The 24,280-nt window shown below is 43.7% G+C and overlaps 2 protein-coding genes across 2 annotated transcripts in view; both read right to left on the reverse strand.

Annotated features, from left to right (window-relative positions):
• LOC123745284 (uncharacterized) overlaps nt 1-24,280 on the reverse strand; it is a 172,502-nt gene that overhangs the window by 36,969 nt on the left and 111,253 nt on the right. The gene's annotated exons all lie outside the window — the stretch shown is intronic.
• Nucleotides 473-23,394, reverse strand: LOC138350151 (uncharacterized). Its single transcript, XM_069300472.1, has 3 exons — nt 23,161-23,394; nt 3,603-4,910; nt 473-862 (listed from the first exon to the last, which is right to left on the reverse strand). Exons 1-3 carry the CDS (start codon nt 23,392-23,394, stop codon nt 473-475), a joined length of 1,932 nt encoding a protein of 643 aa, XP_069156573.1.

The raw sequence follows: 24,280 nt of genomic DNA on the forward strand, positions 1-24,280 counted from the left end.
CCTCCCCCCCCCCTCCTCTCCACATTCCACACGCATTCAACTAAGTATTACGTTAAGCCATTAGTCAAAAAGCACATTAAGGTATACTAATGGAAAGAAGCAGTAATGAAAGGGAAAGAGGGAAGACGGTCGGGTTGGAGAGGAGGTGAGAGGGGAAACAGGAAGAGGGGGGAGAAAGGGAACAGAGAAGGGGAGCAGATTGGAGTTACACAACAAAGGGACGTTAAAACACATCACACAGTTATTATCGCAGGTATTAATATGATTACAGACATCAGACGACACACAGAGAAGTAACTTAAACCAGATATTCCTGGATCTTTAAACTTACTCTTGATTTATACAGAATTCTGGTTTAACACATTTTTACAAAAAACAAAAGGGTGAATAATAGTGGGTCTAGAGGAGAGATATAAATACCTGGAGGAGATAGATACAAAAGTTATGATAGGGACAGGGGGGGGGGGTAATCTCATCCTAGACATTGAAAGAGGAAAGTGGTGCATTCAGTAGTCCGATAACCGCAGTCTTTGTTAGTCGGATAACTGCAATCTTTGTTAGTCCGATAAATGCAGTCTTTGACAGTCCGATAACCGCAGTCTTTGACAGTCCGATAACCGCAGTCTTTGACAGTCCAATAACTGCAGTCTTTGACAGTCCGATAACTGCAGTCTTTGACAGTCCGATAACTGCAGTCTTTGACTCCGATAACTGCAGTCTTTGAAAGTCCGATAACTGCAGCCTTTGAAAGTTCGATAACTGCAGTCTTTGACAGTCCGATAACTGCAGCCTTTGACAGTTCGATAACTGCAGCCTTTGAAAGTCCGATAACTGCAGCCTTTGACAGTTCGATAACTGCAGCCTTTGACAGACCGATAACTGCAGTCTTTGAAAGTCAGCTAGCTGCAGTCTTCAATCCCCGACCGTCCACAAGTGGTTGGGCACCATTCCTTTCCCTCCGTCCCATCCCAAATCCTTATCCTGATCCCTTCCAAGTGCTATATAATCGTTATGGCATGACGATTTCTCCTGATAGCTCCCTTCCCTTTTTCTGTAAGGTGGCGGAGAGCGTAATTACAATATTCACTGTTTATTTCAAATTTGACTTTATCTGCTAATACCTACACCGGGTTCTTGTTCATGCAGGAGAGAAAGTTTGAAAATACAGATGTGACAACCTGATGGCTTGAAGAACGTCCACATTGGACGATTTAAAGTTGAATTGCAGGTCCCAAGAGCTGAAGCTCATATCAACAATCACAGCTAAGTGAGCACACTCACATACGTTTATATGGTAAGCTTTTAGGTTTCGACTCAAAAGGTATTTGATGGCGCTAACTCTATTCACAGTTTTAAGAGCAGATGTGACAAAAAACTAGGAAGGTTTCAGTCCTTGCATTAGGAGAGCGACAACAGAACTGGGATATAAAAGATAATGCTCATTCTTGAAAGCAGGACTAGGTAAGTACACCCTTCATTCTTTTCCACACCCTCCCCTTCCAAAACACACATACAGGGGTCTGGTAACTGAGTGGACAGCGCGCGGGACTCGTAATCCCGTGGCCCGGGTTCGATTCCCGGCGCCGGCAGACAAATGGGCAGAATTTCTTTCACCTTGATGCCCCTGTCACCTAGTAGTAAATAGGTACCTGGGAGTTAGACAGCTGTCACGGGCTGCTTTCTGGGTGTGTGTGTGTGTGTGTGAAAAAAATTAGTAGTTAGTAACAGTTGGTTGATTGACAGTTGAGAGGAGGGCCGAAAAGCAGAGCTCAACCCCCGCAAACACAAATACATGAATACACACACACACAGTGGGAGGTGGAATTAACAAGGGAAAGCGCCAAGCCATTACGACTATATAGCACTTGGAAGGGGGTTAGGATAAGGATTTGGGATAGGAGGGGGGGGGGGAAGGAATGGTGCCCAACCACTTGGACGGTCGGGGATTGAACGCCGACCTGCATGAAACAAGTCCGTCGCTCTACCGTCCAGCCCAAGTGATTGGGCGCACACACAGAGTTCGGTCAACATTCACGTAAGGAAGGGGAACAACGCCGTCTGGAGAAACTATCCAACTTAAAAGCTAAAATATATAAATAACCAGTATATAGGCCATATAAGGGGTCCCTCGTGGCCAATTTACCTATTATCGGTTCCGGGAATTAATAACCCCTCGGCCCGGTCTCTGAGTACCAACGGGATGCTCAATATAAATAGCCACCACATTACCTATTACAGCACAACACAGCCCCGCTCCTGTGCCAGGTAAGTCCACTACGGGCTCACCATAGCCCGTGCTACTTGGAACTTGTTCCGAGTAGCTGAATCTATAACAACAACAGTCTCCGTGGTGTAGTGGTAAGACACTCGCCTGGCGTTCCGCGAGCGCTATGTCATGGGTTCGTATCCTGGCCGGGGAGGATTTACTGGGCGCAATTCCTTAACTGTAGCCTCTGTTTAACGCAACAGTAAAATGTGTACTTGGATGAAAAAACGATTCTTCGCGGCAGGGGATCGTATTCCAGGGAACTGCCCGAAACGCTACGCGTACTAGTGGCTGTACAAGAATGTAACAACTCTTGTATATATCTCAAAAAAAAAAAAAAAAAAAAAACAACCTAATACAAAGTTACAAGGCAGGAGGTGCTGAACAGCGTGTATACCCTACAAGGTGTATACCCTACAAGACACAGATACATAGTGGTGTATACCCTACAAGACACAGATACATAGTGGTGTTGGAAACTAATACAACATGGCAAGAGTGTTAACTAGACACCAATGTGGCCTCGGTGAAGTAAAATCCTGCCTGGCAAACCTAATTATGACAGGATCAAGGAAGAGAGACAAGGATGAGCTAGCTGCATATCTCTAGACTGTCAGAAAGGCTCTGAAGATGAGCCTGAAAAAGACACTGGTGCTCAAACTCGAACAGCAAGTTGGTATACCTGGAAAAGGCGCTTAAATTTGTGCGAAAATGACCTAATGAACATATACCAGAGAATCACAGCTAAAGTGAGAAAAGTAGGAAAGGAGGGACGTAGCGAGAAAGGACTACAAGGATCAGTACCAGTCTATCTCAACAACATAACCGAGAAAGTGACTTCATGTCTATGTCTGCAGACGATGCTAAGCAGACGAGGGGGAAATCAGAGCGGCAGAAGAAGACTGCAGAAGACGCCAGAATATAACCCCGAGCTATTCCCCCTTGACAGTAAAAATAGCATCAGCATTATATGCTAAATAAGAGAACATTAGAGCAGCCATCAGGTACAGCCATAAGGAGTCTCAGATTACTATACACTACCAACGTGAGACGTTTGTTAAAAGCCAATAAACCGCAAGATTGAGGAGAGAGAATACCCATATAGTTCGGCCTTCTTGACCAGATGGAAGATTGGTGAAGAGAGTGTGTGTGTGTGTGCTCGAGTGCATTCGAGGGAAGGAGAAGAGGAAGGCCGGGAAGATTGCGGCGACATGGTGAGTGCGTGTGTGAGTGCGAGGGCAAGTGGGGAGTGAGTGGTGACAACTTCGCGGTAAGGGACAAAGCTGAGTGGAAGCGATTTGTGGGAAGGGAGTAAATGAATTTGTATGTAATGTACACGACAATTCTCCAGGAGCAGCGTACGCTTGCTCTTACGAAGTGGTGGTGTGCTGCTGTGGAGGACTGCTGGTGTGGTGGTGTGCTGCTGTGGTGATGTGGTGCTGTGGAGGTGTGGTGCTGTGGAGGTGTGCTGCTGTGGTGATGTGGTGCTGTGGAGGTGTGCTGCTGTGGAGGTGTGCTGCTGTGGTGATGTGGTGCTGTGGAGGTGTGCTGCTGTGGAGGTGTGCTGCTGTGGAGGTGTGCTGCTGTGGAGGTGTGCTGCTGTGGAGGTGTGCTGCTGTGGAGGTGTGCTGCTGTGGTGGTGTGCTGCTGTGGAGGTGTGCTGCTGTAGAGGTGTGCTGCTGTGGAGGTGTGCTGCTGTGGAGGTGTGCTGCTGCCGAGGTGTGCTGCTGTAGAGGTGTGCTGCTGTGGAGGTGTGCTGCTGTGGAGGTGTGCTGCTGTGGAGGTGTGCTGCTGTGGAGGACTGCTGGTGTGGTGGTGTGCTGCTGTGGTGATGTGGTGCTGTGGAGGTGTGGTGCTGTGGAGGTGTGCTGCTGTGGTGATGTGGTGCTGTGGAGGTGTGCTGCTGTGGAGGTGTGCTGCTGTGGAGGTGTGCTGCTGTGGAGGTGTGGTGCTGTGGAGGTGTGCTGCTGTGGTGATGTGGTGCTGTGGAGGTGTGGTGCTGTGGAGGTGTGCTGCTGTGGTGATGTGGTGCTGTGGAGGTGTGCTGCTGTGGAGGTGTGCTGCTGTGGTGATGTGGTGCTGTGGAGGTGTGCTGCTGTGGAGGTGTGCTGCTGTGGTGATGTGGTGCTGTGGAGGTGTGCTGCTGTGGAGGTGTGCTGCTGTGGTGATGTGGTGCTGTGGAGGTGTGCTGCTGTGGTGATGTGGTGCTGTGGAGGTGTGCTGCTGTGGTGATGTGGTGCTGTGGAGGTGTGCTGCTGTGGAGGTGTGGTGCTGTGGAGGTGTGCTGCTGTGGTGATGTGGTGCTGTGGAGGTGTGGTGCTGTGGAGGTGTGCTGCTGTGGAGGTGTGCTGCTGTGGTGATGTGGTGCTGTGGAGGTGTGCTGCTGTGGAGGTGTGCTGCTGTGGTGATGTGGTGCTGTGGAGGTGTGCTGCTGTGGTGATGTGGTGCTGTGGAGGTGTGCTGCTGTGGAGGTGTGCTGCTGTGGTGATGTGGTGCTGTGGAGGTGTGCTGCTGTGGTGCTGTGGAGGTGTGCTGCTGTGGTGATGTGGTGCTGTGGAGGTGTGCTGCTGTGGTGATGTGGTGCTGTGGAGGTGTGCTGCTGTGGAGGTGTGCTGCTGTGGTGATGTGGTGCTGTGGAGGACTGCTGGTGGTTTATCCCTAGTACTACTAATAGTACAATTAATGCACGAGAGCTATTTTAAAGATTTTATTCTCTAACTCACCTTTTTTTTCCCCTACGGACTGATGCTTTCGCTCCGCACGAAAGAGTGAGAAACAGGGATAATGACAAGGAACATTCGTGAGACCATTGCTAGAACACGTAACCTCAGAAAAGCCCAAAAAACACAAACGAGAAGGTTGAGAAGGTTTAGAAGTTGGTTACAGGAAGCTGGTCACAAAAACTGAGAGGGCTGAGCTAAGGAAGTTTTAAGTGAACTGAAAATTAGAACTCTGAAAAGATCAAAGGACAAAGGAGGCATGATTGAGACATACAAGATCATCAACATAATGGTGATATAAGCAAAATTTGATAGTTTAGTCTGAGTGACAACAACATGAGAGACCATGAAAGGGAGTTGAATACTCAGATGCGACGTTAGTACTTTCTTAAGTAAAATAGTTCCTTCTTGCAAGAGTCAGAAACAAGTGAGATGAGCTGGCATGGGAGGGAGCCAAGACTAACCTCATACATAGATCACAAAGAAAATATGTAGAAAAGGTAAAGATCATTGTGAGTCATTGCATCGAACAACTGGTAACTGATAAGACGACAGCCAGAAACTGAACCACGACCCAGTAACTCCACCTGGGGTGAAATCATCTTAATGAGAACAATTAGGTATGAACACAGACAGATGAGTTCATCTAGGCGAGAACAGAGAGATGAATTGAAGCAGGTGAGCTCACTTGTACACTTCCGACCTCTCTCTGAGCACCGCTCCTGTGCCAGGTAAGTCCATTACGGGCTCACCATAGCCCGTGCTACTTGGAACTTGTTCCGAGAAGCACAATCTGTAACAACAACAACTCTCTCTCTCTCTTCTCTCATCTACCATAACGTTGCTCCAGACGACAGAAAACGGGGCAAAATGCTCTTAAACAAGTAATGTGTGAAGGGGAGGCAGACTTCACACCCTCTGGCACTCTTTTGTCCCTGTGTTGACACCGTTAGCGCTCTCTTTACTACGCTTACACTGCCGGCACTCTCGTGGCACTCTTTTCTATAATACGAGAATATTTGCACTCTTGGCAAGAAAGGACATTACAAAAAACAACGAAGATTTACATGCTCGAACCAAGGTGCACTAAAACATGGATAAAGATGATATAGGGAAGGCAGGATATCAATGAGGTTATATTGTTCTAACTCTTAAAATTATAGGATAACTGCATCTATCTCTCAGATGAGACCTGCAAGGATAGATAATTATACGAAGATGGGATTATCAAACTGATGGACAGACAGAGGTGGCGCTTTAGCTGTCCTCACAAAACACAACAGCAACAGGAATATATGTATATAAATATTGTAATTCTGAAGTATTTTACATATACACATATATATTAACTACTTCAGAGGAATAAGGAGCGCGTTTCACGAGAGCTGTGAAGGAGGGGAGGAGCCACAGGTGCTGTCCTGATAGACGGAGCAAGGGTAGAAGAGGGGACAAGAGAGGAAACCAAGAGAGGAAACCAAGAGGAGAGATGAGAGCAGGACGATGATGGTAGTGTGCAGGTGGATGCTGATGGTGTTGGATAACGCCCTCTACACCCTTAAGATGATGCAGGAGGCTGGTATATCACAGACACGCAACGAGAGTGTGGTAGCGTTTGTGCCCATTCCTCGGGGAGGTCATTACCCAGGCCGGACACCGGAGGTCTTATGGATGATCGCGTTATGTAGGGTAATGTGGCTCCGGGATATATATATATATTACCTGTCTCCCCTTCGCACTGTGCAAACATTACGTATTTCCTTGACAATAACAACAGCATGGGTGCAATTTAATCCCCCACTTCCCCTTCGTTGACCTTTGACCTTGTTGTAGGGAGAGTGGTTGTCAACACTCGGTCTAAAAATTTAACTGGTTTTCACAATAAAAGCAAGAAAAGAGAAAATGATAGGCCACATGAGACTTAATCCGATAATTTGAGATATCAGATAAATCAATTCGATTCATTCAAAAACTATGCAATGATCAATTTAAGATGCAAGAGAGACCTGATAGCCATAAATAATGTTATGAAAGTTTGAGAAAATAGGTAGAGTACAAACTTGAAGAACATATTCCTCATTCACATAGAATATTTGAATGCCACAGGACTAAATTTTATGCAGGTCATATGTCTCTCTCTCTCTCTCTCTCTCTCTCTCTCTCTCTCTCTCTCTCTCTCTCTCTCTCTCTCTCTCTCTCTCTCTCTCTCTCTCTCTCTCTCCCTCTCTCTCTCTCTCTCTCTCTCTCTCTCTCTCTCTCTCTCTCTCTCTCTCTCTCTCTCTCTCTCTCTCTCTCTCTCTCTCTCTCTCTCTCTCTCTCTCTCTCCCTCTCCCTCTCTCTCTCTCTCTCTCTCTCTCTCTCTCTCTCTCTCTCTCTCTCTCTCTCTCTCTCTCTCTCTCTCCCTCTCTCCCTCTCTCTCTCTCTCTCTCTCTCTCTCTCTCTCTCTCTCTCTCTCTCTCTCTCTCTCTCTCTCTCTCTCTCTCTCTCTCTCTCTCTCTCTCTCCCTCTCCCTCTCCCTCTCTCTCTCTCTCTCTCTCTCTCTCTCTCTCTCTCTCTCTCTCTCTCTCTCTCTCTCTCTCTCTCTCTCTCTCTCTCTCTCTCCCCAACAATCTTCCTCCACGATTTCTCTATCACTATCATCGACAATCGTCCACAATCTCTCACTTCCCATCTATCCCCCCACAAGATATCCCTCCCACAATCTTTCCCACAGTCTCTCCCTCTTCCGGAGTGCTGACGGCCCCGCATTAGTTGAGTTGCACATTTCTAGTCCAGTAAGAAGAAAATAGTTGAAGATAAACTGGAGAAAGTGCAGTGAAGAACGATTACGTTTAAACAATACTTGGAAAACAAACTTCATGAAAAAAAAACACTTAAGAGAAAAAAGTTTAAAACTTAAGAAAAGTGTCCTACAATGAACCTTTACAACATTCTCTTGAAGAAGTTTCGAATTAGAAAAAAAAACTTGAATTTTGCGATTAGCGAATTAAATAAATGTATAAATTATAATGGATTTTGATCGAAGAGAACAAAAAAATATGTAAGAATTACGAATTGTGTAAACTCTTAGTTGATTTACCAATAAAACGACTCGTCGCCGACACAATGAGATTTTCAGCTAGTCCTGCCCTGCCCAAATGTTACCGCTTGATGTTTGTCTTATCTAATTAATCTCAAGCGTGTTTACGCATTTTTTTTTCTCAAGCGTGTTTACTCGTTACGCAGAGTGAAGGAAGTGAAATCTTTGTTGATATTTCCTTGTTTGCTATCTTGGTGAATCAGGCATGGGGAAAAAAACAATATATATATATATATATATATATATACATACACGTGAGAGGGCGCTAGCTTGACGTTTACGTCTCTCCTGTTTGCGTATAATAGCACAACATTGATTGTATTGAGGATTTCTTGTAGTCTCTTAGCTTCCAGCGACTTCTATATCATCAAGGATTGCCCACACTAGCCTACAGCTCCTCATCTCAGTAGCCATGGTGAGATCTTGGTCTGGTTTATTGAGCTTTATCGTGTCTGAACTCCTTCGTTTGTGTCTCGGTCTCAGAGTCCTCCAGTTCTGCTTGGTTTACCACACTGGGCCTGGAAGTATGTTCCCACTGTGTCTCTTCATGCATACGAGTGTTAGCACTGAGCTGTAAGGCCACACTTATATCTCCTGAAATGTTCTGGAAGCTAACTTATTCTCTAACTTACTAAGTCTGTGTCACAGGTGACCTTAATGCTACACTTAGGTCTGCTTTAGCTGGATAAAGTGGTAGTTGTGTTACATATTTTCAACATCAAATTAATAAATCATTATTATTTATAATTATTATTCAGTGACAGTTAAGATCACCAGAATTTTTTTTTTAATATTTATTAATAAATGACAACGGTTGTAAAAAGATCCGAAATAATCTTGAACTCTTCAGAATCCGGTAAACGAGGCATAAAATCGAGCAAGAGCGGTCGTGTCCGGATAAAATGCACTTCGAGGTCGGTATATGCTTGTTTAATACCCGGCTTAAGGGCTCTTGCGTCTGACTGAATAGCTCTTTAAGGTCGGTTAAGGGAAGTTTGAGACTGTTACAGCATTTAAGAGTCGGTTAATGAGCATCTCCTTACTGATCTTCAGAGTGAGGGGGCTGCTTTAATCTTATTCTCGCTAGATTTGTGTATGGTGGTGGTGGTAGTGGTAGTGGTGGTGGTAGTGGTGGTGGTAGTGGGGGTGGTGGTGGTGGTGTGTACTGGGGTGGTGGTGGTTGTATGTGTACTCACCAAGTTGTGCTTGCGGGGGTTAAGCTCTGGCTCTTTGATCAATAACTAAGGTGTGTGTGTGTGTGTGTGTGTATGTGTGTGTGTGAGTGTGAGTGTGTGTGTACTCACCTAATTGTGCTTGCGGGGGTTGAGCTTTGGCTCTTTGGTCCCGCCTCTCAACCGTCAATCATCTGGTGTACAGATTCCTGAGCCTACTTGGCTCCAATGAGCCTACTGGGCACACACACACACACACACACACACACACACACACACACACACACACACACACACACACACACACACACACACACCACGCACACAAGCAGAGAACATATACCTCGAGGCTTGTCAAAGCTCTTCACAAACAAGAAATAACAGTTAATAATGTTGTTAAATATGCTGTAAAGTTTGCTCATTTTATCTCAATAAAAATGTAGGTTGAACATATTATATAAGTTTATGGTCTGTGTGTGTTTGTGTCTGTTTTTCTCTCTCGGTCTCTGTCTCTCTGGCTTTTTCTCTATATATCTGACAGTTTCTGTTTGTCTATGTCTCTCCCCTCTCTTTCTCTTTTTTTCTCTCTCTCTCTCTCTCTTCCTCTCTTCTTCTCTCGTAACCCCCTCACTTTCACCTATCACATCTCTCATCTCCCTCTTCTCATTCCTCTTTACATTTACAACGCTCCCAGTTCTCAGAATTTAAGCAGTAATGTATTTCTCAGGATTTTTTTTTGCCGTTCTGACATGTCGAGCGAGATAGTAAGGTGAGGTAGGGAGAGTGGTGAGGGGGAGGGAGGCAGGAGGTAGGGAGAGAGGTGAGGGAGGAAGTAGAGAGGTAATGAAAGGTGGGATAGTGAGAGCAGACAAGAAGGGTGAGATGGATGGAGAATGGGAGAAAGAGAGAGAGAGAGAGAGAGAGAGACAGAGACAGAGACAGAGTAAATCTCAAATCTGTGCTCGCTGAAAGGCTTAGTGTATTAGAAAACATAAATATACATATTTATTGGGAGTTTATAATGGGATTATTATCGTGGTATTCTTCGCTGGTTCTACGCACTTCTACGCACCTCGCCCGCCTTCATCCCCTCACTCCCTACGCCCCAAAATTTTTGTCTTTACAAAGTTAGTAATATTTTCTAAAATATTTGGCGTTGGGTTTAAGGACTTCTGCAGGAGGGTTATTAACACCGTGACAAGAGCTTACTGATCAACCACTAAGTATTCACTAGTTTTGTGTATATATATATATATATATATATATATATATATATATATATATATATATATATATATATATATATATATATATATATAATATATATATATATATATATATATATATATATAATATATATATATATATATATATATATATATATATAATATATATATATATATATATATAATATATATATATATATATATATATATATATATATATATATATATATATATATATAATATATATATATATATATATATATATATATAATCATTATTGATGCAGGCTGCAGGCACTGTGCAAGATTGTTAATGAGTGCAGACTAGACATGGAAGAGAAATGAATGAGAGGGGTGGAAAGAGACACAGAGAAACGCTGAAGAAACAGGAGGAAAGAAACGTCAAGAAAGAAGAAAAGTTACACACACACACATATATCTCTAATTTTCTTCGTCTCTCTCTCATTTCCTCGTCTCTTATGTCTGGCCTGTTCTCCTCCTCACCATCCTCTTTCCACTCTCTTCTTTGGGCTCTCATCCTCTTGGAGGGGCCCCCATCCTCTTGGGGGCTCTCATCCTCCTCCATAACCTCCAACTCTCTTTATTAGCGTGGAGGCGGAGCGAGGCATAGACCTGTGCACTATATAAAAGTTGCCTCGTGTGGTCTCAACCTTACTGAATGACGACATCATTTGCATCATGGCGGGGCAACTTGTCCAATCATAACTCGACAAAAGTCAACGACAAGAATAATAACTTAAACGTACATTTTTTTTCTTACACAATTTTGATTCCAGATATTTTTTTTCAGTGCTTGGCATTATCTCTTTGAGTTTTTTCCCCTTTTTATTTGGACTGAATTTCATGGTGTCTTATATTTGAAAAGTTGTGCAAGAAAATTATAAATGTTGCCGGATCTGAGAAAATGTAAAAAAAAAAAAAAATAGCAAACTCTGAAAAGCCAAACTTACTCCTGCTCCTTCCCCTCACTTTTTGCTTTTGAGTAAGGAAGATGGAGAGGTTCAGATGAAGGACAAGGTTTAGAAATGTGGAAAAAATAGTGTGAGTTATGATAGCTCAGAATATCCCCCCCTCCCCCCTCCTCCTACCCCCCCCCCACCTCATTCTTTCTGAAACACTAATAAATAAAACAAGAACATATGAATATATGTATTTGTTTATACAGCCATTATTATTATTATTATTATTATTATTATTATTATTATTATTATTATTAGTAGTAGTAGTAGTAGTAGTAGTAGTATCTTTTTTAAAGTTTTCGTGTTTGCATTAAGTTAATACGACCGTATTAAAGAATGTAAATTGCGGCAATATTTTATATATGTCGAAAACACGACATACACTACACCTCCGTCTATATATATATATATATATATATATATATATATATATATATATATATATATATATATATATATATATATATATATATATATATATATATATATATATATATATATGTATATATATATATGTATACTGAGAGTATACTTTAGTCCTGATCTATACTTAGAACAAAAGTATACTTGCTGGATGGTCAGTAAGGTAGCCTTAACAACCCTCAGAGGTTTACAGCCAACATACCCAACACCAAACCAACAACCTCAGGACATAGTGTAAACTACAGTTTATTTTTTTTCCATATATACCACTTTTGAAATTGTAAACTATATGTAAAACTGAACTAAATTGCCTCACCTTATGGCAAAAATGTGAAGTTTGGCTTAGACTGATGGACTTATATTTAGTTCAGTCATTACTGGCAGCCCAACCACCTTAGCTGGACGGTAGAGTAACGGTCTCGCTTCATGCAGGTCGGTGTTCAATCCCCGCGACCGTCCAAGTGGTTGGACACCATTCCTTCCCTCCCCCACGTCCCATCCCAAATCTTCATCCTGACCCCTTCTAAGTGCTATATAGTCGTAATGGTTGGGCGCTTTCTACTGATAATTCCCTTCCTCAGTCATTACTGGAGTGATTTGAATAAGTTGTTAGTAGCATAGTTATAGTTTCTCTGTAATAAGTATTAAATCACTGATGAATGTAGTTTTAACAACTAAAGAGTTTACAGGTTACAATTACAGATATTACGTGTTGTTATGCCGTTCTTTTAGGTAAATAATTTACAGTAAATTTATGTAAACTTACCCAAATATAAATGTGCTAACGTTTACGCATTTGAATTTGACTCTATACACCGTGGCTTGAAAAGAGTTATAAATAATAGGTCAATCCTCTCTCTCTCTCTCTCTCTCTCTCTCTCTCTCTCTCTCTCTCTCTCTCTCTCTCTCTCTCTCTCTCTCTCTCTCTCTCTCTCTCTCTCTCTCTCTTCCTGCTATCTGATTCGTTTTCGTTCAATCTAAAATTACCTGAAAATAAACCGAATGTTCCAATTTAATTAGGTTCAAGAGCTGTCGTTTAGCGTAGGGATTGGGTCATTCCGATTTCCAATTTAGCCTTTGAGAGCCTTACTGAGTTCGTGTTTGAGCCTACCTAACGAACTAAGTAGAGGGAGGGGGGGGGGGGAGAGAGAGAGAGAGAGAGAGAGAGAGAGAGAGAGAGAGAGAGAGAGAGAGAGAGAGAGAGAGAGAGAGAGAGAGAGAGAGAGAGAGAGAGAGAGAGAGAGGAGAGAGGAGAGAGAGAGGAGAGAGAGAGAGAGAGAGAGAGAGAGAGAGAGAGAGAGAGAGAGAGAGAGAGAGAGAGAGAGAGAGAGAGAGAGAGAGAGAGAGAGAGAGAGAGTCGTAGAAGGTGAATTTTGTTCATTCAAGTTTGTTGCAAAGTTTTAGACTTAAGTTATGCTGTGGGACAGTTGTAATTAGTTAGCTCTCGCCAGCCGTACGTGTTGTGGTCACACACACACACACACACACACACACACACACACACACACACACACACACACACACACACACACACACACACACACACACACACACACACACACACACCTATGCTATTCAGACCCCTAACTTTCAGACCCATTATGCCCTTCCTACCCCCCTAGATGCCCAGACCCCATTCGCCTACCAGGCACTCCCAGGCACCCCCCTAGCACCCCCCCCACTCACCCCCACAGCCCCCACTTGCCCCCCAGACACCCCCCAGTTCCCCCCAGACCCCTGGTGAAAGGGGGAACTCTGACACCCGAGTTTCCAAGAAGAGTCTCAAGGTTTGGTACACCAATGCTGATGGGGTAGCCAATAAAGCAGAAGAGATAAAAGAAAGAGTTAGTGAGGCAGACCCAGACATAGTGGCAATAGTGGAAACTAAAATAAATGGCATGATCTCGGATGCAATCTTTCCAGAGGGGTACCAGGTGATAAGAAAAGAAAGGACACAGAGACAGGGAGGAGGAGTGGCACTACTAATAAAGCGGAAATGGAAGTTTGATGAGCTGGAAAATCCGGGTACCAATGAAAGCACAAGCTTCATACATGGAACTCTGACAGTGGATGGGAAGAAGATTGTAATCTTGATACTCTACAATCCCCCACCAAACAGTAGAAGGCCCAGGCAGGAGTACGAGGACAGCAACAAGACATGTATGGATGAACTGCAGAGGGCAGCAACTTTAGCGCATAGAATGAGAGCGAAGCTGCTGGTCATGGGGGACCTAAATCACGGAGAGATAAATTGGGAAACGAGGAATCCCCATGGCGGGGAGGAGACCTGGGGAGCGAAGCTGGTAGACGTTATTGACAGGAATTTCCTAACACAGCATGTGAAAGAAGATACTAGGGAAAGAGGAGGGGATACGCCCAGCCTATTAGATCTCATTATCACTCAGAATGTAGAAGACATCGAGCAGTTGGAACATGAAATACCACTAGGAGCTAGTGACCATTGTGTCCTAGTCTTTGACTACATGATGGAGCTTAAAATTGTGACCAAAGGACAAGAGGTCCGGGAAAGGAGACTTGATTACAGAAAAGGGGACTACAGAAGAATAAGGGACTACCTGGGAGAAGTGCAGTGGGAGGAAGAACTTAGAGGAAAAACAGTGCAAGGTATGATGAACCAAGTCATATTGAAATGCAAGGAGGCTGAAGATAGATTTATTCCAACAATAAAGGAAAAAAGCAGGAGGGAATATAATAACCCATGGTTTAATAGACAGTGTCAGGAAGCAAAGGTGAGAAGCAGGAGGGAGTGGAGGAAGTACAGAAGACAAAGGACAGAGGACAACAGGATTAGATGTAACAGAGCTAGGAATGATTACATTAACATAAGACGAGTGTCGGAAAGGAATTATGAGAACGATATTGCAGTCAAAGCGAAAAAGCAACCAAAATTACTACATAGCCATATAAGAAGGAAGATGTCGGTAAATGACCAAGTGACAAGACTGAGGAAAACAGAAGGGGCATATACAGAAAGCGACAAGGAAATCTGCGAGGTACTGAATGCAAAATTCCATGGAGTGTTCACAACCGAGCCTGAGCAGCTCCCATTGTTAGAAGAGATTACCCAAGATGAAAGACTATCGGATATAGAGGTGACAGCAGAGGATGTAATGAAACAGTTGACAACACTGGATGCAAATAAAGCTGTTGGACCAGACAAAGTATCACCGTGGATACTCAAAGAGGCAGCGCAGGCTCTCAGCGTGCCTCTGGCAATGATCTTTAATGAGTCACTTATGTCGGGAGAATTGCCCAGTTGCTGGAAGGAGGCAAATGTCGTACCGATTTTCAAAAAGGGTGATAGGGAGGAGGCACTTAACTACAGACCCGTATCACTGACAAGCATCCCCTGCAAAATACTTGAAAGAATAATTAGGCTAAGACTTGTTGAGCACCTGGAGAGCATTGGGTTTGTAAACAAGCACCAACATGGGTTCTGGACAGGGAAATCATGCCTAACAAACCTTTTAGAATTCTATGATAAAGTAACAAGGATAAGGCAGGACAGAGAAGGCTGGGCAGACTGCATATTTCTTGACTGCCAAAAGGCCTTTGATACGGTACCGCACATGAGACTGCTATACAAACTTGAGAGGCAGGCAGGAGTAAGCGGAAAGGCCCTAGTATGGGTGAAGAACTACCTAACAGGAAGGAGCCAGAGGGTAATGGTAAGGGGCGAAAAGTCGGACTGGCGAACAGTAACAAGTGGAGTACCTCAAGGATCGGTGCTGGGACCAATCCTCTTTCTAATTTACGTAAATGATATGTTTACAGGAGTGGAATCATACATGTCAATGTTTGCAGATGACGCAAAATTAATGAGAAGAGTTGTGACAGACGAGGATTGTAGGATCCTCCAAGAGGACTTAAACAGGCTGCAGAGATGGTCAGGGAAATGGCTACTGGAGTTTAACACCAGTAAATGTAAAGTTATGGAAATGGGATCAGGTGACAGGAGACCAAAGGGACAGTACACAATGAAGGGGAACAGCCTACCTGTAACGATTCGAGAAAGAGACCTGGGAGTGGATGTGACACCTAATCTAACTCCTGAGGCACATATAAATAGGATAACGACAGCAGCGTACTCTACACTGGCGAAAATTAGAACTTCATTCAGAAACCTAAATGAGGAAGCTTTTAGGGCGCTTTACACTGCCTACGTGAGACCCGTCTTAGAGTATGCCGCGCCATCATGGAGCCCCCACCTGAAGAAACACATAAAGAAACTGGAGAAGGTTCAGAGGTTTGCGACGAGGCTTGTCCCAGAGCTACGAGGGATGGGATATGAAGAGCGGCTGAAGGAACTGAACCTTACGACACTTGAGAAAAGAAGGGAGAGAGGATATATGATAGGGACATATAAAATACTCAGGGGAATTGACAAAGTGGAAATAGATGAAATGTTCACACGTAATAATAACAGAACGAGGGGACATGGGTGGAAACTGGAAACTCAGATGAGTCACAGAGATGTTAGGAAGTTTTCTTTTAGCGTGAGAGTAGTAGAAAAATGGAATGCACTTGGGGAACAGGTTGTGGAAGCAAATACTATTCATACTTTTAAAACTAGGTATGATAGGGAAATGGGACAGGAGTCATTGCTGTAAACAACCGATAGCTAGAAAGGCGGGATCCAAGAGTCAATGCTCGATCCTGCAAGCACATATAGGTGAGTACATATAGGTGAGTACACACACACACACACACACACACACACACACATTTAGGGGCCTCGTAGCCTGGTGGATAGCGCGCAGGACTCGTAATTCTGTGGCGCGGGTTCGATTCCCGCACCAGGCAGAAACAAATGGGCAAAGTTTCTTTCACCCTAAGTGCCCCTGTTACCTAGCAGTAAATAGGTACCTGGGAGTTAGTCAGCTGTCACGGGCTGCTTCCTGGGGTGTGTGTGTGTGTGGTGTGGAAAAAAAAAAAAAAAAAAAAAAAAGTAGTAAACAGTTGATTGACAGTTGAGAGGCGGGCCGAAAGAGCAAAGCTCAACCCCCGAAAAACACAACTAGTAAACACACACACACACACACACACACACACACACACACACACACACACACACACACACACACACACTACCAGAGGGGGGGGCCCTGGTAGCCTGGTGGATAGCGCGCATGACTCGTAATTCTATGGCGAGGGGTTCGATTCCCGCACCAGGCAGAAACAAATGGGCAAAGTTTCTTTCACCCTGAATGCCCCTGTTACCTAGCAGTAAATAGGTACCTGGGAGTTAGTCACCTGTCACGGGCTGCTTCCTGGTGTGTGTGTGTGTGGTGTGGGGGAAAAAAAAGTAGTTAGTAAACAGTTGATTGACAGTTGAGAGGCGGGCCGAAAGAGCAGAGCTCAACCCCCGCAAACACAACTAGGTGAATAGACACACAGAGAAAAACAAGAGTAAGAATGATAGGAGTGTATAGATAGAAAGAGACCAAAAGATACCAAAGATAGAGGAATGGTGAACTGAGGTACAGAATAGGAAACCGAAGGAATTTTGATAAAGGCTGAAAATAGGTGGAAGTGGAATAGCTGGAGAGTGGTGTTGCAAGGCATCTTGAGGTTATCTTGAGATGATTTCGGGGCTTTAGTGTCCCCGCGGCCCGGTCCTCGACCAGGCCTCCACCCCCAGGAAGCAGCCCGTGACAGCTGACTAACTCCCAGGTACCTATTTACTGCTAGGTAACAGGGGCATTCAGGGTGAAAGAAACTTTGCCCATTTGTTTCTGCCTGGTGCGGGAATCGAACCCCTCGTCACAGAATTACGAGTCCTGCGCGCTATCCACCAGGCTACGAGGCATGTTGGTGGTGCTGCAAGGCATGTTGATGGTGTTGAGAGGCATGTTACCAGAGGCAGAAAATCTCGTCACACAAGTATAGAAGTATGACATCTCCCAAATACTCAATACAAAATACAAGACACCGTCCAACTCTCTCATTACTTATGTGGGATATACAACTCTGGCAAATTATCGGGAACACTGTATATACATCTCGGGTAACTTGTGGCAACATACGACTCGCTTAACTTAGTGGAATATGGAGTAGACAAGTCGCATAACTTGACAAACCACATAACTTATACACATGAGTATGTGGAGGTATGAGTCAGGGCGCCTCCCTAGGGCCCGACCTGATAATTATAGAAGTAAATATTTAGATCACTGGTCCGGAGCACATGAGAGATGCTAACACAGAAGTGAGGAAATAGGTGTGTGTGTGTGTGTGTGTGTGTGTGTGTATACTCACCTAATTGTGCTTGCGGGGGTTGAGCTTTGGCTCTTTGGTCCCGCCTCTCAACTGTCAATCAACTAAATGTGTGTGTGTGTGTGTACTCACCTATTTGTGCTTGCGGGGGTTGAGCTTTGGCTCTTTGGTCGCGCTTCTCAACTGTCAATCAACTAAATGTGTGTGTGTGTGTGTGTGTAATTACCAAAGTGTAATCACCTAAGTGTAGTTACAGGATGAGAGCTACGCTCGTGGTGTCCCGACTTCCCAGCACTCTTTGTCATATAACGCTATTAACATATCACCATACCCTCATGCTGTCTCTCAATCCTACCTACTTCCCCCTTACCCTCTTCTCTCCCCCTACCTTCCTGCCCCCTCTTCCTTCCCCTCGCCCTCACAACTCCTCTCCACCCCAGGGGCTCGGCGAAACCCCGATAATCCGAAGTTGCCCTTGACAACACCTAAAAACGGGGTTATCCGATTGTGATGAGTTCTGGAGCACTCCGTTTTCTGCCGACAATGAGGGGGAGATGTAAGAGGGAAGAGTCGGGAGAGGTTTATGGGGCAGGGGGGAAACTGAGGGAAATGAGTCCACTGGGGCTCACCATAGACCGTGCTACTTGATACAGCCCCGCTCCTGCGCCGGGTAAGTCCACTACGGGCTCACCATAACCCGCGCTACTTGAAACTTTCTGTTCCGAGTAGCTGAATCCAAAACAGCAAGAGAAGAAAATGGCAAGTGAAAATAAAGGAAGAGAAGGGGCAGGTGAGAGGAAGGGTTAGACTTAGGCAAAGGAAGGCAAGAGTTCAAGACGGTAAGGTAAAAAGGTCAGTGGATAGGACCGTATATAAGGCAAGCAAGGGGTCCATTACTACCTTTTTTTCCATCCAGTGGCAGGTTAACGACGGTCTCTGGAGGTGTAATCAGATATGCATTATGCACCGCTAGGGACTCTGGAGCCCCAGAACTCTTACGCAAGTACGTACATCCACGCGCACGCACGCATGCACTCACACACACACACACACTTGGACCAAAGAGCCAAAGCTCAACCCCCGCAAACACAAATAGGTGAGTACACACGTGAGTACAACTAGGTGAGTACACACACGTACGTTCGCCTCCTCTCACACAAATAAATCCTACACAAAATCCCACCAATAGCACTCAAAAATGCAGTTATTTTAAGCTAATCCCCCCCCCCCTCACACCCCAGAAATGAATATGATAAATAAATGACCAAACACGATGAGGAAAGCATCAATAATGCAAGACAATTTTCCTAGACGATGAGGTAGGTGAGTACGGTGAGGGGGAGAGGCATGAGTACTGTGAGGTGGAGAGGCGTGAGTACTGTGAGGGAAGAGGTGTGAATACTGTGAGGTGGAAGGCAGGGAGGTGAGGATAAAGGATAGAAATAACGGAAGGTAATTATGAGGTGAGGATAAGGTAGACAAGTATTAATCAGCTTTTACTCTCTTAATGTGAAGAGGTTCCTAATGTAACATTGAAGCAGTTGAGCTCTTAGAACACGTGCCTAATGGAACTAGTGATTCTAAATGATTTCAAAGTACCGCCACTCATATTAATATGATGGGGGACTGCACGATGTATGTAAAGATGAAAGAGTACATCACTTCCTTCCATCTTGGCAAATAGTGCGTTTTGACATCCTTATGCCTGCTAAACCCACCCAGAAACCAATCAAACAACCTTCATGCTCAGCTTGCTACTAAATTAAGCACCATAGAACACACACAAACTATATATACACCGACGGATCACTCAGTACAGCTACAGGGAGGGCAGGAAGTGCCATTCTTCATCAGCCTGATGGAAACAAAATTGAAAAAGATATAAGAACTGATTAAAAATCTTTTGCTCCCTCTGTAATCCTTTTTTTGCGCTACCGCTCACAAGATGAGTATGGGGTGTACAATAAACTAGCTGCCTCCGGCGGCAACAATACAAAAATCTAATGTGAAATTTTAGGGTGAAGAGGCTGCCGACATGACACTTTAGATCTTCGGTGAAAGAGTGAATCCTTATCATGCTGGATCAAAAAGATCTAGGGGCTCAATATTTATAGCCAAGGGTGAAAATGTTAAGACAGGTCTTGAGAATGTTAACGTAAGTCAAGGCGTAAGTCAAGGGCGTTTCGTCTCTGGGATTGAGCGGGAAATTATTTTGAGTGCTACGATAATTTAAATTAGTACATTATCGTACGCTTGACGACACATTGCATCGTATAATTGTCGTTAGTCATTTATTATTTGTATTATTTATCGCTGGTCGCATAGATAATATTAACGTTGGTTCCCTGGTGATTCGACGTATAATTTTCACGATATATCGTACTCCATATCCTCACATAAATCGTCGTTCAATTTGCTGGTGTTATCGTTTCTCCGCCTCAGCTCAATTTTCGTTATCATGTCATAAATTTGTTGCAGATATCTTGATGGGTGATATTTATACTTCCAAGTGAGGCTTTTGGTGTATTTATATTTATTATCTTTTAAGTGTACCGTGCAGTTTATAGTTTATATGATGTAGAGAATGAGGTTGGGTGTAAACAGGGCTGCCGTTTGGGTGACACAGGGACGCCTCACAACCCAGACACGATCGACAAACTTTGTCGATCGTGTCTTGAAAATAGGTATTTGTTTCTTCACCCTAACTACCCATTTTTTTTGTTTAAGTGGAAGAGTTGGATAACATATTATATATTTTACATGTAACGATAACACCAGCAAATTGAACGACGATTATATGTGAGGACAAGCAGTGTCGACAAATATATAAAATAGATTATTTGAAGAATCGCCGGAGCGGCGTACAAAATGCTCAAAAACTGTACCATATGTACAAAATTGTACTGTATAAATATGTATGCTTGTGTATTCAACTAGATGTTCTTGCAGGGGCATGCTCCGGTGCCAAGCCTCGCTATCCGAACGCTCATAGTTTAATCCGGTGAGCAAGTCCCTACGTTTTTGTGATTTTTATTTCCATTTTAAAAGTGAGTGTGTGAGTGTGTTTGCCTAGTTGTGCTTCGGGGGTTAAGTTTTGGCTATTTGGTCCCGTCGCTCAACTGACAATCAACTGGCGTACAGATTCCTGAGCCTACTGGTGGGCTCTATCATATCTACATTTGAAACTGTGTATGGAGTCTGCCTCCACCACATCACTGTTAATGCATTCCATCCATTAACTACTCTAACACTGAAAAAGTTCTTTCTAACGTCCCTGTGGCTTATTTGGGTACTCAGTTTCCACCTGTGTCCCCTTGTTCGCGTCCCACCCGTGTTAAACAGTTTATTTTTATCTACCCTGTCAATCCCTCTGAGAATTTTGTAGGTCGTGATCATGTCTCCCCTTACTCTTCTGTCTTACAGTGTCGTGAGGTGCATTTCACGCAGCCTTTCCTCGTAACTCATGCCTCTTGGTTCTGTGACAAGCCTAGTGGCATACTTCTGAACCTTTTTCAGCCTCATCTTGTGCTTGACAAGGTACAGGTTCCATGCTGGGGGCCGCATACTCCAGGATTGGGGCCACATACTCCATACCCCCATACATATGTGTGTGTGTGTTAACCTTTTCGTACGTCCAAGAAAAATTAGTACATTATTGGTTTTTTAAACTTATTTATACGTAAATGGTAATGATAACGAAACATGATAAAATAACGAATACAGGTTAAATGGGGAGCCACAGAGGAAAAAAACAGATATTCCCATTATTTTAGCCTTTTTTTCAACATAATCACTTAATTGAAAAATATTAGTTTATCTCAATGTAATTAATTACCTGCCAGTATTGTTATTCCAAAGCGAAACATTTGTTTTTTCTGTGGCTGAGAGTAAGAAAGATTTTCCTAAACGAGATTTAATAACTGCTGAAAAAAAAAAAAATTAAAATCACATTAATTATCTGGATTTTGCTTGGCACCGTGACGATTAGAGGGGGAGGAGAGAAGTGTGTGCCAGAGAGAGACAAAGAGACAGAAACAGTGAGAAAGAGATAAGAGGGGGGGGGGGGGGGGGAGAGAAAGTTGGGTGAAGACAAGCACATATAGCAACCCGTCCTCTTAAAAATAACGTCGCTTTTCGCTGGTATGCGCGCTATGGCCAAAAGTGGACGTAATTTGAAATGAAATCGACTCGCAAATGTGACGTACTGTTCTGTTTTCTGTTTGAGTCGTCCGGCCTACTCGGAAAGGTTAGAAGAGGAAACTTTCAATTAACGTTTTTCATAAAGTTTTGAAACTTTATGATAATTTCCTGCCCACCTAACCTACCAGAGGACCCTTAGCTTACTGTTGTTAAAAAAAAATCCCAAATTTATTTTCATTTTTTTTCATTTTCAAATTACGTCCACTTTCGGCCATACGGGCAAACGGCCAAAAAGCGACGTTATTTTTTAGAGGACAGGTTAAACAGACAGAAACAGAAATCAATATATTATTTATATAACTATATAGAGTAAAAACTATTTAATAAGAAATTGAAGCGGATTTAATACATCCCCCGTTCACTACAGTACAGTTGAACCAACAGGTAACATACAGTACAACCACTGAACGTCGCTAAACTCAATCCCGCCGTCGTTAAACGGCGTCGTTAAATTCAGAAGTTAAATTGAATTGCTCGCTCGTCACGTCAAGTACAATCGTTGTTTACTAGCTTTGGTAAATTTACTGCCCGAATATATTCCCATCGAAAGGGCCGGAATTATTGATTAAACTCCGGGCATTAACAAATTGGCTTCAAGGAGATAACGAGTCAATGTAAAATATATAACAATGAGAAAATCTGTCTCTCTGTCTGTCTGTTTCTCTCTCTCTCTCTCTCTCTCTCTCTCTCTCTCTCTCTCTCTCTCTCTCTCTCTCTCTCTCTCTCTCTCTCTCTCTCTCTCTCTCTCTCTCACACACACACATATATATATCCAATTTGGGTCCCCCTTGCTATTGAGCTTGACAGACAACACGAGGGTTTCGAACCATTGCTGTCCGTGTGAGTGACGGCCAGGCTCACATTCCTCGATGATGAACCAGGTGCGCTCTGAGGGTCGTCACCCCAGTACTCTCGGCGGCACGAGAGGTAACAACATCTGTACATGTCTGCCTTACTCGACACCCGAATGACGTCTTTATTACTAGCTGACCCATCGTCTTCCAGGCACAGCTGACCAATCGTCTTCCAGGCACAGCTGACCAATCGTCTTCCAGGCACGGCTGACCAATCGTCTTCCAGGCACGGCTGACCCATCGTCTTCCAGGCACAGCTGACCAATCGTCTTCCAGGCACAGCTGACCAATCGTCTTCCAGGCACGGCTGACCAATCGTCTCCCAAGCATGAGAGACGAGGCCAATCGTCTCTCAAGCATGACTGACCAAGCTAGAGATCATCACTTATACTCGCGAACATTTCAGACAGTCATTTTCATCAGTACAAATTTGCTGTCGAATATCTAACAGTCATTAATTAAAAGCGTTCATAGGAAAGGTGTTATGGTTTGTTAAGCGAGATTTCCATTTAGTGGGACTAACATTTTTGTTTTCGGGAAGGAATTTTATCAAATTTTATAAATTTTGAAGCGGAGCTTTTATGATTAATTAATTAGAATATAAAGATGCACTCGCATATTTCACAGTCCTCATAGTATCCTAGATAAATGTTCTATGATGTTTTTACATTATTTACGATAGTAGGAGTGAAACTATCGAGAGTTTGGACAAAAATTGTATAATATTTCTTTAATTACAATTTTTAAGTACATCCACATTTATGTGGCTATCTTAAAATTATATAAAGGGTGAGATAGGTTTATATAAACAACTATAGGCGTGTGTGGCACTAGTGTCCCCAATCTCCCAGGGTGGGTTCTTATATAGAGGTGTGAATAGGCTATGAAAATATCTTCATGAACACCAAAATAGGTTAAGCAATTAAGCACTTCAATGAGGCTTCGCGTGCCTCATACTAGCTAGCAGGACTAATGACTTAGAGACCTAAAAGAGAGTTCAGAGAGCGAGCCCCGGTTCCATTTCATAGTTTAGATCTTGACAAGTCATAATTTTTGTCACCAATCAATAGCTTTGTGACATAGGCAGCAGCCTCGTGCATCATTGAAGCCTTGTGCGCGAGCACGTC

This window comes from Procambarus clarkii, chromosome 44 (genome assembly GCF_040958095.1).
Source record: "Procambarus clarkii isolate CNS0578487 chromosome 44, FALCON_Pclarkii_2.0, whole genome shotgun sequence".
In the NCBI taxonomy this organism is placed as follows: Eukaryota; Metazoa; Arthropoda; class Malacostraca; order Decapoda; family Cambaridae; genus Procambarus; species Procambarus clarkii.

Coding starts and splice junctions, on each gene's coding strand:
- LOC138350151 (XM_069300472.1), bottom strand. CDS start 23,394: ATGGGTCAGCCGTGCCTGGAAGACGATTGGTCAGCCGTGCCTGGAAGA. Junction 4,911..23,160: donor CTGGTTCATCATCGAGGAAT/GTGAGCCTGGCC, acceptor ATAAACCACCAG/CAGTCCTCCACAGCACCACA. Junction 863..3,602: donor TGCTCCTGGAGAATTGTCGT/GTACATTACATA, acceptor GGTCTGTCAAAG/GCTGCAGTTATCGAACTGTC.